This window comes from Mytilus californianus, unplaced genomic scaffold (genome assembly GCF_021869535.1).
Source record: "Mytilus californianus isolate M0D057914Y unplaced genomic scaffold, xbMytCali1.0.p SCAF_69, whole genome shotgun sequence".
NCBI lineage: Eukaryota > Metazoa > Mollusca > Bivalvia > Mytilida > Mytilidae > Mytilus > Mytilus californianus.
In genome coordinates this window covers 210,851-228,349 of record NW_026262722.1, presented here as the reverse complement: position 1 = coordinate 228,349, position 17,499 = coordinate 210,851, and the positions used below count along the sequence as shown (strand labels likewise).

Sequence of the window (17,499 nt, the reverse complement as noted above, 5' to 3'; positions counted from 1 at the left end):
AATCCACAGTTTGACATATAGTGAGATAGACCAATTGAGGTATAATGCAGTTTTTATCATAAAATTTGTTAAAGAGATATTTGAGCATCTTTTTGCATATATCATCTTAAGCTTTGATGAGTACTCATTAGTGACATGAAATTGCTTCTGACTTCCTGTGCTAAGTTTTGAAAAATATGGATTATACCTCAATTGTGGTATAATCCATTAATTGATTGATATTCACAATAGGTTTCCTTAAGTCTGCATCAGTTCCAACTTTAAGATTTGTTAGTTGAGATGGGCAGGAAGAGACTACAGAACAAAATTAATATTTAATAGATGAAAATTCAGAATTTAAAAATAGAAAAAAAAGCTTCTTATGGCAAATGCAAAAAAGATGCTCCAATATATATTAAAGATTTTTTTTTGATAAAAACTTCATTATATCTCATTTGGTGTATCCCACTATATGTCAAATGGTCATTTATAACTGAATTGAGGTATAATAAACCTGCCTGACCTGTTAGTGTGCACATGTTTCGTTACTCGGAACGATCCAGCGCCCACTTAAGAAAGACTATTGACTAATATCTAGACGTATTATATATCGGTATGACTTTCTGAATAAATCTGTGTTTTTTGTCCGTTTCTGAAAACAAATTAAGTTGTTTCAGCACTATAAGGCAATGACCCTTTCATCGCTATATTTATTTATTTTGAATACAATGTGTATGTATTATTAATTTCTTCCAGTTTACCTTCAATCAACATAATACGGACAAAACATCTGATGATAACCTTAAATTACAATACACGGGCCCTGTTAAAGCATTCAAACAATTTTTCTGGTGCTTAAAAGTGCTTTTTGACTGAGAAATTATGCAAAAATGTACATTTCATAAAAAAAACACCAAAATACTAAATTATTTTTACCAGTGGAAATCTGGTATTTTCAACTGTAGAAACCACTTTAAACTACTGTGAATGTCATTTTTATCTTATAATTAGAGTGCAATGAAGTGCAAATTTTCAAAACTTGTCCTTTCACATAATTCTATTTTAAAAAAGGCTTTTTAGATGTATTTCAGTGAAAACCCTTTATCAGTGAGAAATGCACATGAGGTTTTAAAGGATACATTGTGACATCACAAGTATTATGACGTCATTGAAATAACGACCTATCAAAATAATGCTACAGTTTGCAGTGTTACATGAGGAACAGTTGCCTCAAGGTTAAACTCGAAATATCGAGCCGAAAAGATCAGTAACTAAGCATTATTATATAATATCAAGACCATAGCAACAGTTTTCATATCAGCATATTTTCAACATATAAATACATAAGTATTATTGAGAGAGAAAAAATCTAGTTCTTGAAGGTTTTATCACAAAAAGAGAGAGATGCTTCTCCCTTGTGGCTTATCAACCTTCATTTAAACCTTTAAATTTTACTCGTATGAAGTGTGTTATTTCCCTTGATTAAATCAGTTATTCCTGTAGACTGGAATGATAATTACATAGCTAAGACTTTATTGTTCATATTTACTTACAATTTAATAATACTAAATGTTTCCATAAGAGGTTCATCCCTTTTTCAAGCCAATAACAAATGACTTTCGGTGTCCCTCGGGTAAACAGAGTTTTGATTATGCCATAAAGAAGTATTCAGCCCCGTGCCAGTAATGCATTTCAAAAGCGAAAATAGTTGCTGATCTTTATAGATAATGTTTATCTAGAACCAGCTGAGATAACTAGGTATATATAAAAGACAACTAATCTTCATTTTCACAATTTTCTCTGGTGTACAAGGTGCAATCATTCATAAATCAGTCTGAGAGCTGCTAAGATTCTTGTTGTAAATTGGGTCCAGATTCGCAATTGTTTCTCCATAGGCGGTAATGGTAACGTTTTCTTCTGTTCATTTCGTTAACTTGGATATGTGTGATGGCTCGTTTCGAAGCTGAGACATTTCACATATGTGGTTAAATTTTCGGGTTACGAAGTGAGATTACTTTTTCCCGTAAATTAGCTTACCCCGAAAATCCTTTCGTGATGCGGCTCCTCGTGGTAAAAAATCTCTTTTTTAACACAATAAGTTCTTTGAAAATTTAATACTTTGAACACATTTAAAGCTCCATAGTTTTTACAAATTGTTCTATGTTCCTCTACTTTCCAAATCAACACAAATGGTTAAGCTCAAAAATTTGTTTATAACAGAAACATGTCAAATATCACTACACAGAGATTTTGTGTTTACACACAACTTTTGAGTTCCTCATTTTGAGGCGCATTAGGGATATTGACCCATATATCATGTACTGTGTTACTACTCAAGATTCTTCTGACGAGGAAAGGTAACACTAGGCCACCGAAATCTGAATTATTAATTCAGTCTAGTTGGCCGAGTGGTCTAGAGCGATGGACACAGTGCAGGCGGTGATGTCTCGATATCCCAATTGCATGAGTTCGAATCCCGGCGAGGAAAGAACAAAAATTTGCTTCCGCAAATTTGCAGATTTAACATTGTTGTGCTGATATTTGGAGTAATTAATTATATATATATATATAAAGGATGTCAACTCGGTGAAATTTACTAATCGAGTACTTGTTGGATTTACCGAGCGATACTCGAGTACTCGCTCGGGAAAACATTTACAAAATGGAAACACAAAATTATACCCATTTTATTTGATTTAAAAGTAATAGAGGATGAATTTCATTTCATCCTACAATGTAGCAGATATACTGATTTGTGTAAAAAAATATATATATATAAATATTACTGGTCTAGGCCATCAACTTTTAAGTTAATAAAATGATTGTCTGGTGAAAACACAAAACAGCTTTGTAACTTAGGAAAATATATACATCTCTCTTTTAAATTAAGAAACAGTTTATTGTAAAAGATATTTTAAGTAATCATGAAACTTCTGACGTCAACTATTGTTATTTATGCATATTGTTAATACTGTTTGTAATATGCCATATCCATACACTGCATTTGAATACACTGATGAGCAGTAAGGCTCAAAGTTAATAAAGCATAGAATGTATTGTGGGTCGTTGTCTTATGGACGTAAAACCCTCAACATTATTACCTAGGACTAGATAATAGTCCAAAGAATTTTATACCATAATAAATAGCTCATTTACTACATGTACTAATTATGTAAACTGACAATAATCTAATCAAGTAATTGATTAATATCTATAGAAAAATGATTACTCAAACAACAGTGTGTGGGAACCGTAAAAAACACATTCAATGATCAATTAAGAGGTGATGATTATAACTTACTGATGCCTTTTATCATTTTTTGGGGGTCACACAGTGTGCAACGAATTTGTTCTTATTTGAAAATATTATTTTGTCAACTTTTTCTGGGACGAGGCGATTTCTCACCTTTGTAAGGTAAATAACAGTCCAGCAGATGAAAATATATGCTCTGACTGTACAGATGTCGGGGATTGACTACGATTAGCTAAAAGGGAAAAGTGCTCTTGTTCATATATCCTACCTCTGTTTGGAGGAATTTTAGATGACAGTTAAACGCAAACATTCGAATCGTATTTTAATTTTCATTAATTTTGATTAATATTTAAATTCCCGGAGGCACTCTCAATAAAAATATTTTTTTAAGCTTAAGAAAGCATCAACATTCTAACAAGAAACCGATAAGTCGAGTATCATTTTGGTAATCGATACTCGGTACTACCGAGCGATACTCGAGTACTCGAGTACTCGTTGACATCCCTTATATATATATATATCTCGTAAGAAAGATCGTTGACTTATATCTAGACGTTTTATAAATATATATCTAGATATTAGTCAACGATCTTTCTTAAGAGGGGGCTTAATCGTTACCAGTAACGATACATGTACACAATGAATAAATCTCGGCTTATGTTGTTAGCACGAACGAAACCTTTATCAATGTCTTTTCTTCTGTAGCCCTGGTTTTGTAAGTGACCTCGAAGCTCTTTTAGTCGCGTTTTTGCAGTATCATTGGTGGAGCAAATCCGTTTTACTCCTATGGCCTGGCTATAGCGAATGCTCTTGGTGCAATGTTGATGATGACAACTCAAAGGAGAAAGATATTGATGTTTTCTGTGAGCTTGCAATACAGATCTGTAAAATTGATTCCATCCTTCAATTGCGTAGCAGTGTCGACAAATGTGATCTTAGAGTCAGAGATTTCATTAGTGAATTTTATTGAGGGATGGGCATCATTGGCATGATGAATTAACACATTGAGTTCTTGTTCAGTATTAACCCACTTCATGTCAATATTGGTGATGAATCGGAACCAAGAGAGAGTTGATAAAGAAAAGAATTGAAAATTTGCTGTTCTAATTTGCCCAAAAAAATATTGGCAAAAGACAATGCTACGTTTGTTCCCATTGCTATTCCATTAACCTGGAGAAAGTGTTGAATATGAAGTTATTGCATTTCAATACCAAAGTTAGAAGCTGGACTATACATTCAGTTGGTGGGTGTAAGGTGTTGTGAGAGTTCCAGACTTTCCTACGCGCTTAAATACCATCGTCATTGGGGTGTTAGTGAGGAGAGAGGTAACATCAAGTGAGGCAATGATTGTGGGAGAGGGTTCAAAGATTCCATTTTCGTTAGGTAGTGTGTTGTCTCTTGTATGTAGGATGGTATATTTTCTACATGTGGTCTTAAATGAAAGTCAATAAATTCTGATATTTTCTCTGTAGGGTGGTCATTGGCAGACACAATTGGTCTACTTTGATTATTTTGATAACTTTGTGTATTTTTGGCAGAAGAAAGAAACTCCCGATTGTTTAGGTTTTTGATATCTAAATGTGTCCTCATAAATATGACCCTGTTTATACATGATTTTCAAGTTTTTGGTGACCTTTATGTTGAATACAGGGGTTTAGTCAGAGTCTAATTTCATATAAAATCTCTCATCAGAAAGTTGATGTTCTACCTCTTGAATGTAATCACATTTCTCCATGACGACAACAGCGCTAATTTATCTGCTGGCTTAAGTATTATGTCGTCTCTGCTTTTAAGCAACCGCACAGCTTCATTTTCTTCTGACGATAAATTGTTAAATGTTTGGGAAGTGGCAGTGGACAGATGTGTTACGTCGGATTTAATTTCTTCAATAGTATGTTCTAAAGTGGGACATTTACTGGGTTTAGGAATCCATGATTTTTTTTCCAGAATCTTGGAATATCAACATCTTCTTGTTCTTCATCTGAGTCAAGATCACTTATGTCCCCTTCTATTTCAATTTTTGTGGTGTCCTTAGAAAAGTGTCCCTTGATTCTGAGAGATCTTGCTAATTTGTCTAGGTCATCTTCCAATAGTAGGGTATCAATTGTGCCCGGCGTGGGAAAAAATTAAGACCTTTTGAAAATACTTTAAGCTCGGTCTCCGACAAAACAACTGAAGACAAATTGACCACCGTTTTTGTAGAGTTCTTACAATTTTTTTCTCCTAAATCTTGAATTTGTCTTCAGTTGCTTTGTTTGAGACAGAGACTAAAGAGTTGTCAATAGGTTTTATTTGTTGTCATACTCCAGGCAAAAAAGATACATTGCACTAAGAGAATTGCCTATAGTCAGGCCATACGAATAAAACGTATGTGCTCCAACAATGACACTGCAAAAAAAAGGCGACTACCATCACTTCGCGGTCACCTAAAAAATCGGGGCTACAGAAGAAAAGACATTGATAAAGGTATCTCTCGTGCTAACAACATTAGCCGAGATGAGTTTTTACAATATAAATACAAAAATGTCAACAAAAGAGTGCCGTTTGTGCTGACTTGTCATCCCAAATTTGACAAGTTATCACAACTTTATCCACGAAAATTTGAAAAAAATCGAAAAAATCTTTAACTATCCAAGATCTTTCCCGAGCCACCTGTACTGGTTTTCCGTAGGCCCAAAATACTTAAAGACTTGCTGGTGAGATCTGATTTATCCTTTTAATCAGGCTCTTCGTCTGTGGGCTCTTGCAAAGGATGCGAAAACGAACGATGTCTGACTTGCAAGCAAATACTGAATACCTAGACTTTTAAAAGTCACGCCACTGGTACGGAATACACCATATTTTGCAATGTTAATTTCAAGGCTACAAATGCTGTGTATCTTCTACAGTGTAAATGTGATAAACAGTATGTTGGCGAGTCAGAGCAGCCATTTCACAAACATAAGAACGGCCATCACAGTGACAATGAATGCAAGCCAGATCTTTTTCTCAGTCGACAATTGAGGTCCCCTGGCTACACCAAGGAAGATCTCAATCGACTAACCATTACAATCATAGATCACTACACTGGTTGGTTTAGGGTGGATAGACTAGCTCGGGAAAGATTTTGAATAAGAAAATAAAATATATTTAAAAACTTTTGCACCAAATGAGATCAATGAAAACAATAAACAAAATAAAACAATCATGTATTTAAGACACATTAGAATTGATAACATGCTGCCCACATGTAGTATTTTACACAAACATATTTAGTTATCAAATTTTAACCTTAGGTTAAAATTATTTCTTACTACCGTCAAACCTGCCTTAACGGTTACCTCGTTTCAGCGGTCACCTACATGTATCTATCGATCACTTTCAGACCCTCCATATCGGTTTATATATATAATTTAACTCATTTCAGCGATCACCTGTCTAACGCGTTCAGCGGTCACCTTATTTTCAAACGAAATCGACATTTCAAATTTAAATAACGGTCATTTTAATGGTTTTTACTACCAAAAATCTTTATGACAAATATATATGTTGTCAATATCGAAGTCAAAATGAAAATCGAATCCCGTTTGCAACTGAGATCGGACAAAAGACGGTTAATTTTAAATTCGCCCTGATCCACTCTGTCTAATTTGTAAACAGTATCAGCGACTTATTTCCCCACGAATATTAACATATTTCGACATTTGTTTCAAATTTACAGCGCCGGGATCGGCCATTATTTGTTTCACTGCTCGCATGTACGACAACTCTTCCGATTGTAAACACTAAAACAATTTGACCCGATCTCGGCCACGGGTGATATTGCAATAGGAAATTTTTGAAACCTCGTTTCAAAGGTCACCTCTCCTGAGCGGTTACTTTTGATTCTTCCCAAGAGTGACTGCTTAATACAGGTTTGACTGTATATAAATGATGTTCCTACATGTATTTAGCCTGCATGGCAAACTTTTAAACTACTTCAAGTCAAAAAATTATTAGGATTTCCTGAAGTAATTAATGTTCAAAACAATCTAGCTGACAAATCAGTACACATTATTCTCAAATCCATTAACCGCTTGTTCAATGGATATGACATGAATATCATTTAAGAATTATAATTTATTAGGTCTTTCCACCTTTCTGTGGAAAGACCTATTGGTTTTCTTCTGATTATTTTTTTTTTCTTCCGCCTAATTTTTTTCTTGCGGTGTATTTTAGTTTCAAAAGATGTCGCTTAGTTTTTTGGTATATGATATCATACAGTCTATACGCTTTTGAAACTGACCCTGTTTAACCGAACACTTTTCTTTGTAAGAGTTATCTCCCCAAACACTGTTTTTCTTGTTATGAGATCTCCTCCGCAACCGTAAAAGAAAGCGACAAATTTATTTTTCCAAATTGCTCGTTATATCCTCAGAATGTTAGGTTTTATTTAGACCGAAGCTTTACGAAGACTCCATATGAGAGTTATTTCCCCTTTTGTATTTGATATATGTGAAATGTATTTGTAACTGGAAAACCATAAGTGATAGAGGCCTAGGGTCTTTTGATTTGAGGTCCTTGGTCCATAAAAATGAAAATGAGGTCAAGGTCAAAGGTCAAGGTCATGTTAAAAATTTTGATTTTGGCTTGTTATCACTAATTTTCAGAAATCTTATAAGATATCGACAACATATTTTTATAGAATTGTTAGTTGCGACATGTCGTAACACGTAAATTTTAGTTGAAAGGGTACGTAGACATTTAATGGGAGTTTTCGCCCCTTTTATATCTAATATTAGCTGTATGGTAATATAACTCATTAACAATATATAGTAGAGACCTAGAGTGTTTTGATTTGAGGCCCTTGTTTCATGACCTTGAAATTGGGGTCAAGGTCAAAGGTCAAGGTCATGTACAAAGAGGCAAATTATGTGTTTTTGGCACTTTTTAAAGAGTTTGATTGTGTTTTAATGCTTTTGTAGGTTGACATTGACCTTTAACCTTACTACTTGTTAAGTGATCTCTCTAAAGATAAATCCCATGTGTTTAGATATATAGTATCTAGGCTTTCAATTCCGTTTTTGCAGGATCCAAGTGGATCCGTTCTCTGTGTTAATCAACTAACCAACCAACCAACCAACCAATCAATCATTGCATGCCTGCATGTTTCCGTCTCATGTGTTTAATATGGGGTCCAAGATCTTTTCGCTTGTTTCAAGAGACCATATCCCACATGTTAAATTAATCAATCAATCAATCAACCAACCAACCAATCAATCCATAAACCAACCAACCAACCAACCAATCAATCATTCATTGTATGCATGTTTCCGTCTCATGTATTTAATACGGGGTCCAAGATTTCCTTTGTTTCTTTTTTTCGCTTGTTTCAAGAGACCCTATCCCACGTGTTTAATCAACCAACCAACCAACCAACCAACCAATCAAAAAATCAATCAACCAACCAATTCAATCAATTAATCAATCAATCAATCAATCAATCAATAAACCAACCAACCAATCAATCGTTCATTGTATGCATGTTTCCGTCTCATGTGTTTAATATTGTATTTACATCTCTTCTGAAAAAAAAAATCCACATGCTTGTTATCAGATGTTCTCAGAAACTACATGTCCAATTGACCCCAAATTTTGCAGTCAGCAGGGTATAGTATACATGTATTGAATCTTCATAAAACAACGTGGTGCAGATATCTCTCAAGAATTTTCCTAGAGAAAAGAAATTGCAATGCCGTAAAAATCGCTTGCTAGTTCCGTAAATCTCAGTGAAATCCTACAATAAAATGTCCGCTCCTAGATTGAAATACAAATCTGTGTTACAAACTGCTGCTGAAAAATGTGCATTGTATGAAAATAATCGATAAACGTGTTTTAAAGTTACACAGGATCAATTAAATCCAAAGCATGCACTGCTCGTGAACTGTGATCGAAACGTCAATTACCTACAATGACAAAAGAAATACATTGTGTGTATTCCGTCGCTATACATGTTGTCTGTCCAACGTCCCCACCTAAAAAGAAATAAAAATACTAAGTTTTCGCTAATATAAAGCCTCGTCACGTGACGCCACAACCTGGCGCGAGACAAAGACGCGCGCGGACCCTGAAATAGAATAAAAACTTTCCAAACTAAATATAGAAACTTAACCAACACACTAATATTGACCCTTTAAAGAAAGAAAAAAAAACCAAACAAACAAACAAACAAACAAATAAACAAACAAACAAAACAAACATACAAATATATCAGTCAATCATGTTTCAGGTGGGGGAAAGACCGTTTACAATTGCTTTTTAAAGCAATTGATTTATATTTGTTTTTTGAAATCGTTTTAAATGTTTAGATCAGTAAAAATATCGTTTCAGGTAGCGTAAAACTATGTATGAGTATATTGTTGATGTTGTTCGTCCTTTTTATTCCTCTGATGATTGGAGTTTGGAAAACGAATTGCAAAGGTCAGACTTGAAAGTTTTATATATGTTTGTCTCTCTGTCTGATTATGTATGTGTGTTTGTGTGTGTATTTCAATTGAACCAATAACAAAAGCTAAAAGTCAGTAATTGCAAATCATTTCAATTAGAATTGTCTATTCAACAACAGCCAACAATTTGAAGAATTGTAGTCATATTTTCTAGTCTAGCTTACAGGCATTGCTTACACTTGCAACGCACCCTCCATTTTTATGGGGTTCGTATTATTAAATCGTCAGTCTACTGTGGAATGTTTTGTTTTTACTGTAATAACACTTGTTACTCTTATGACACTCCACAACCACGGAATATATACCATTACTGTAGGGCGTTTCGTTTGAAAGACTATCACCAGCACAACAGTGAACACTTCTGTGCTGACATACAATGTAATTTAAAAGTTAATTTAAACTTAAATATACTGATGATGAATTTGTAAATTCATTCGAGATTAAATGATATCTATTCCATGTACAGATAACTTTAACAGGATTTGGAACAACTCTGTATTTATTCGATTTTTTGGCTATTACATCTTGTGTATCCCGTTATGAGTATTTTGTAGACGAAACTTGTCTTCCGTACTAAATAAGGAGCTTGTTACCTTTTATGAGTTGTTATCCTGTTTATGTTTCTAGGGTTCATTTGATGTCTTCAGTAACTATAACTTGCTGATTTAAACAGATAAGATTTATATGAGACATAGGTATAACTGTTTTAGTATGAATTAATCAGAGCTAAAATGAAATGTTATGTGTACAGTTATATTGTGTACATGTTAAAATATGATATAAACACTTGCAGAGAAACAACATTATGTTAGTCTTTACGGAACAGTTCTCCAGCTCTAAGAAAATATATAAGGTTTATCGATTAAGAACATATAAATTCGTGTGATATGATCTGATATCAAAATATATTGCAGATAAACACTATTTCATACTTTTTGGCTTTTGGATAACTTTGATGTTGAAGATATGCCTGTCTATTCCCAAAAGAGGTTTGTGCTTATTTTTTATAAGTTTTTCTAAGAAGCCAGATATTTCCCAGTTGAAATGGACATAGCAGAAATTTAGCTAATTATGTTGATCTGACCGTAAATAATTTTCCTTAAACCATGTTAAGAAAATATTGATTAAATCTAATGACTGTTTAAGCATATTAGTTCCTAGACACAGGTTCATTAGCAATATACTTTTGGAAACCTCAAAACGCAAAGCATTAACTATCTCAGATTAAAAGAACACATAACATTATAACTGTGTTGGAATAACTAAAAACCAGAATTTATATTGAATGGCTAAAAAGGTATTAAACATGTATGGAATAAATTAAAGAAATTTGTGAATGCTTGACAAAAAATGGCAATCTTATTTTCAATTTCTTTTAATATTTTTTTTCACAAAATAAATCCGTTTCAAATAACGTCCCTTGCATTTATTCAAAGTAAATTAGAACTTCTTTAAGCCCCATTATGCTAATAAGTCACACCCTTGATAAACTCTTTCAAACTGTGGGTTAGATTCTTTAATCTTTCTGCCTTGCAGTAAAGGCAAACGTGCGTAAAAGAAGATTCCATTCAACTACTGACAATAGCGTTCAAACTTTGTTTTTAAACCTTTGAAAATATTGTTTAATGTTTGGTCTTCATATCGATCTATGATTGCGTATTAATTATTTCAATGACGATAACAAATTATACAATTATACAATGTTTCAAAATTTGTGTCTTGTTTAACTTATTGGAGTGATTAACGTATTTGTTTATTTAGATAGGCTTTAATTGACTCATTTGTCTCACTACTTAAGAGTAGAATTTTGGTGGCTTCAAGGTACAGAGATTTTGAATCGATTCTCTTTCTCTATATTTAGACAACATTTTTACATATGTATTTAGAAATACAATTTATCGAAAACATAGTTTTATTCGTTAAAATTATTATATGATGGTAAAACGTCAAGAAAAAACAACAGAATTAATTTTGGAACTCGTGCTGCGAGTTATCTTTACACACCTATCAATGTGTTATTGATTTTTGTTTCCTATTGTATTTTAATTAATGTTTTACCAATTTGTCTGATTTATAAAAATAAGAAGAGGTATGATTGCCAATCAGACAATTAACCAGAAACCAAATGAGGTAAATGTTAACAAGTCGAGATGATCATATGGCCTTCAACAAGGACCAAAACCCTTACTCTAAAGACTGCTGTAAAATCCCCCGACAAGACAAATGTACAACAAATCAAACGATAAAATTAGCTGCCTTAAATATGTCAAAAAAAAGAAACGAAGAACATATTCTAGTATATAGCAACAAACGACAATCACTGAATTGCAGGCTCCTGAATTAAAAAGTAGTCAGATAAAGAATGCGATTTGAATAAACATATTCGCGAACGGCTAAAAGTCTCTTCAGCCGGGGGCAGAAGTGTACGAACAAACTATACAAATTAGTTGAAAAAGGCGTGACATATTCGATCAACACAAGGAACAAAAATTTAAGAATTAAAAAAAAGATTTTAGACACAGTGTAACAATCCCTCCCGTTAGGGGTTTAGTATCATACCATCATAAAATATATGAGAAGACCATACAATACCCAAACATACCCGAAATAACTGAAAGTTGGCGCATAGATCTGGAAACATTTATCATTAAACTTAAAGATATTTTTTCTCGACATTTTACTTATCGGTTTTTATTTAGATATTTAAGGGTGTTATGCGATAAAGATCCATGTCCTCCTTTATTACTGCAATAAAGTAAAAATTCTTAGTATTACATATAGTATTGAAACAAAATGAAGTAAGAATATCAAGGTATATATATGGAATTGTAATACTATAGATATAAGAAATTACAGATAGGAAAATTAAGTAAAAAGGTTCATGGCGTGAACTTATATCAATACTCTATTGTTTAGCAATACAGAATTTCTGGGCAAAATCTAAAAATGCACTGAATCTATTAAGAAAACATTAAAATCCTGGATTGCACTACTTTACTCCATGTGATTCCGTATTGATCAAGAATAGTGAAAAAAAAGTGTTTACTCCACCACTTAGTTTTTTTCCACAATTTTTTTTTCCAATTTAACTTACTCAAATAAATGTTGTCACCGATAATTTGTTCTTGAAAGACAATATTGCAATTTGAAATTGCCGTTTAAATAAGATGTTTTTTTTATAAAGAATAAACATGATAAATATTCTTGCAAATAGCACGAATAGGACGCCTAGAATCAATTTTGAACGCATAGAATACTTAAACATTGATTTTACTTACAATCCTAACACAAACAAATCAAACAAAATATTTTACGCTTACAACGGCTCTTATTCATTGTCACTTTGATTATTCCTGCTCCTCCTGATATGCCGGTGGATCACAAAAATATAAAAATAAGCTTCAAATTGCCCAAAACAAAACTATTCGAATCAATAACAAATTTGGTTCATGTTAGCAAGACAGAACTATCAAGCCTCGGTTTTCTAAACATTAAAAAACAGGGTTAAACCATTGCGATTGAGATATGTCCACAAAATCTACAACGGCAAATGCCCAGAATATCCGAAAGACAGTTTTTGTAAAGTCAATGAACACTATTGATACAACACAAGAAATACCCATTTAAACTTTATTGTTGCAAAAATCAATGGGATGAATTCATCATATGTCTTTTTGAATACAATCAAGGACTGGAACACGCTTCCTAGTTCTTTAAAGTCAATTAGAGACTATGGCGTTTTAAAGCCAAATTAAGATTAAATCTTGGAAATAGTTGAAGTGTAAATTGATTAATATCAAATTTAAAATCTTAAAGAAAAAATAAGCTAGTGTAACTAAAATCGGTCATAATTCACTCATTTTGCTGTAAAATACCAGTTGTCCTTTCTATTGATTGTGTTTATATATGTATATAAATTTTTCCATGGTTGGAACACCATCTGTTACTTGAAAACACCCCTATAGTTGATATGTGCTTGATTTTTCCTCACCACCCCATATAAGTATAATGAACTGATCCATCCTGTAGTATATAAACCAGCTCAAGACAGTGAAACGCATGTACAATCTTGTTGTTCTTTCTGAACGAGAACAAATAAGTAGCTCTGTACATATAGACTTTTGTTTTATATTTGCTTAAAAAAATAAGTTGAAACATATTCTTTTATCTACTAACGTCAGAGGGAAATGACAGATTCTGTTTGCTAAAGTTTATAACTTGTGACGATAGCTTCATCACATATGTTATATATATATATATATATAAATATGATCACTTGTTCCGCATATTAATATTGCTGCTTGTTAAATATACGCTTCTTTTTTGCAATCTGTTATGACAAAATAATTCTGTGCACGGAGTGATGATAATACTTGACGCTAAATTAAAATGTTTATTTAATTTCACATGTTTTGGATGATTTGAGTAAAAATCTAAATACATATGTGTATCGGTGTCTTTAGAAAAATTCTCTCTGACATTTCATTGTCTTTTTTTTATTAGTACTAAAACATCCAAAAACGGCATTTTTTTCACTTTTGTGAACTGTGAAACGAATATATGGATTAAAAATGTTTAAGTCGAAATGGAAATCTGTCGAAGATATATCCAAATCTTAAATGATAAAAGAATCGTTAAGAAAACGTTTCCAGTTTTGACGTTTATCAGAGGCAAATTCATTTCCGTATTTATGGTCCAGTTTTTCATAAATGATTAGTTCCAAATATCTTAGTACCAAAGTAGAGTATGAAGGCAAAATTTGAGATTCCATAGCTGTGAATATTTTAAAGATGATTTGTTTTGTAAAAGAAAAAGTAAAAAATATTTCTCTCTGATATGAGTTTTATGGATGCAAGTATAAATGATTTCGTAAATCCGTTTTTAATGAGGTTGTCTGTATTTTGTAACCCATATTTCACGGCTGTTAGTCCTACATCGTGCGAGATATTTGAGTAGACTGGCATTATCAAAAGTAATGAGTCCTGAATTTGGATTTACAATTCTGGGTAGATGATCTAGAAATTGTAAATCGTCTCGTATAAAACGTCGATCATCACCATATAGAGGTTTAATTACAATGTCTATGAAATGGCTAAATTCTGTGTCACGCTGTTTGTTATGCCCACAATACTAGTATATATATATATATATATATATGATTCTTTTTTTTTATATTTGTTTTATGGCCCGTTGATTTATATATGATCCTTGTAATATTATCGATCCTATCAACAAACTGACTGTACGAGATAGTCAATTGTAATAAGATCTTTAAATGTTATTCTATCGGTACAACTATTGATTTGGTTACAAATAAATTAAAATTGAACTAAATATTTTTGCTTTGAACATATACGGTCATATATTCTGTTGATACTTATAGCACGTTGTGATCTTCTCTGACTGTTCATGACAACTTTGTGTACTGATTGAACTTTAGTCTAGATGCAAGATTTTGTTTTATTTGTTATTGGCTTTGAACTAACTTTCAGTAACTGCAAGAAATCTTAGATCGGTACACTGTGTCTAAAATCTGTTTTTTAATTATTAAATTTTTGTTCCTTGTGTTGATCGAATATGTCACGCCTTTTTCAACTAATTTGTATAGTTTGTTCGTACACTTCTGCCCCCGGCTGAAGAGACTTTTAGCCGTTCAAAATTGATTCTAGGCGTCCTATTCGTGTTATTTGCAAGAATATTTATCATGTTTATTCTTTATAAAAAAAACATCTTATTTAAACGGCAATTTCAAATTGTAATAATGTCTTTCAAGAACAAATTATCGGTGACAACATTTATTTGAGTAAGTTAAATTGGAAAAAAAAAATTGTGGAAAAAAACTAAGTGGTGGAGTAAACACTTTTTTTTTCACTATTCTTGATCAATACGGAATCACATGGAGTAAAGTAGTTCAATCCAGGATTTTAATGTTTTTTTTGATAGATTCAGTGCATTTTTAGATTTTGCCCAGAAATTCTGTATTGCTAAACAATAGAGTATTGATATAAGTTCACGCCATGAACCTTTTTACCAAATTTTCCTATCTGTAATTACTTATATCTATAGTATTACAATTCCATATATATACCTTGATATTCTTACTTCATTTTGTTTCAATACTATATGTAATACTAAGAATTTTTACTTTATTGTAGTAATAAAGGAGGACATGGATCTTTATCGCATAACACCCTTAAATATCTGAATAAACACCGATAAGTAAAATGTCGAGAAAAATTATCTTTAAGTTTAATGATAAATGTTTCCAGATCTATGCGCCAACTTTCAGTTATTTCGGGTATGTTTGGGTATTGTATGGTCTTCTCATATATTTTATGATGGTATGATACTAAACCCCTAACGGGAGGGATTGTTACACTGTGTCTAAAATCTTTTTTTTAATTCTTGAATTTTTGTTCCTTGTGTTGATCGAATATGTCACGCCTTTTTCAACTAATTTGTATAGTTTGTTCGTACACTTCTGCCCCCGGCTGAAGAGACTTTTAGCCGTTTGCGAATATGTTTATTCAAATCGCATTCTTTATCTGACTCCTTTTTAATTCAGGAGCCTGCAATTCAGTGATTGTCGTTTGTTGCTATATACTAGAATATGCTCTTCGTTTCTTTTTTTGACATATTTAAGGCAGCTAATTTTATCGTTTGATTTGTTGTACATTTGTCTTGTCGGGGGATTTTACAGCAGTCTTTAGAGTAAGGGTTTTGGTCCTTGTTGAAGGCCAAATGTTTCCAGATCTATGCGCCAACTTTAAGTTATTTCGGGTGTGTTTGGGTATTGTATGGTCTTCTCATATATTTTATGATGGTATGATACTAAACCCCTAACGGGAGGGATTGTGCTTGATTTTCATATGATGAAGACATAATCATTCAATCAGTTTAATTGAGGTCTGAAGCGGGCATGTCAGTAACAGCTAGTAGTCCTTTGTTAATTTATGTATCATTGTCATTTTGCTTCGTTTCTTTTGTTACCTCTCTAACATCGGACTAGGACTTCTTTTAAACTGAGTTTTACTGTGCGTATTGCTGTGTGTTTGTTTTTACTACATTGGCTAGAGGTATAGGGGAAGGGTTGAGATCTCACAAAACATGTTTAACCCCGCCGCATTTTCGCGCCTGTCCCAAGTCAGGAGCTTCTGGCCTTTGTAAGTCTTTTATGTTTCTTAATTTAAATTCATTTATATGTTTTGGAGTTTAGTGTGACGTCCATTTTTTTTGAACTAGTAAACATTTTGTTTGGGGGTCAGCTGAAGCCCGCCTCCGGTTGGGGGATTTTCTTGCTGTGTTGCGGACCCATTGGTGGCCTAAGTCTGGTTTCTTCTCTTTGGTCGGGTTGTTGTCTCTTTGACACATTCCTCATTTACATTCTCAATACTATCTTCTTTTGACAATTCAACTAACAGATAACAATATAGTCATAGCTTTAATTCAGATTTGTTTATATTCAACTGATTTATAAAGCAATCAGTTGTCATAGAAAGAAATATATCAATGGGTCAATGGAATCCCCAAATAAACTGTTATTACATGATATATTTTGTTTGTTAGGAAATTCAAGGTGTACATTGATTGAAAATGACAAAAAAAAAAATAAAAAAAAAAAAAAAAAATAAGATCAGCTTCATATATGACAGTTGTTTGTTTGCCTATCATTTTACATACATATATATATCCTATGGATTTGTTATGCAGTATATATCAATGTATATATATAAGTCAAATAAATAATATATCGTGAAATGAGTTTAAGATTTTAATATGAACTCATATATTTTTTGACATATA

General features: G+C 32.6%; 1 protein-coding gene across 1 annotated transcript in view; it reads left to right on the top strand.

Annotated features, from left to right (window-relative positions):
• LOC127707394 (uncharacterized) overlaps nt 1-17,499 on the top strand; it is a 47,681-nt gene that overhangs the window by 22,173 nt on the left and 8,009 nt on the right. Inside the window, exons 7-8 of the mRNA XM_052211874.1 lie at nt 9,581-9,670; nt 10,611-10,685. Coding sequence (XP_052067834.1) covers nt 9,581-9,670; nt 10,611-10,685 — 165 coding nt within the window. The remainder of the gene's footprint in view (nt 1-9,580; nt 9,671-10,610; nt 10,686-17,499) is intronic.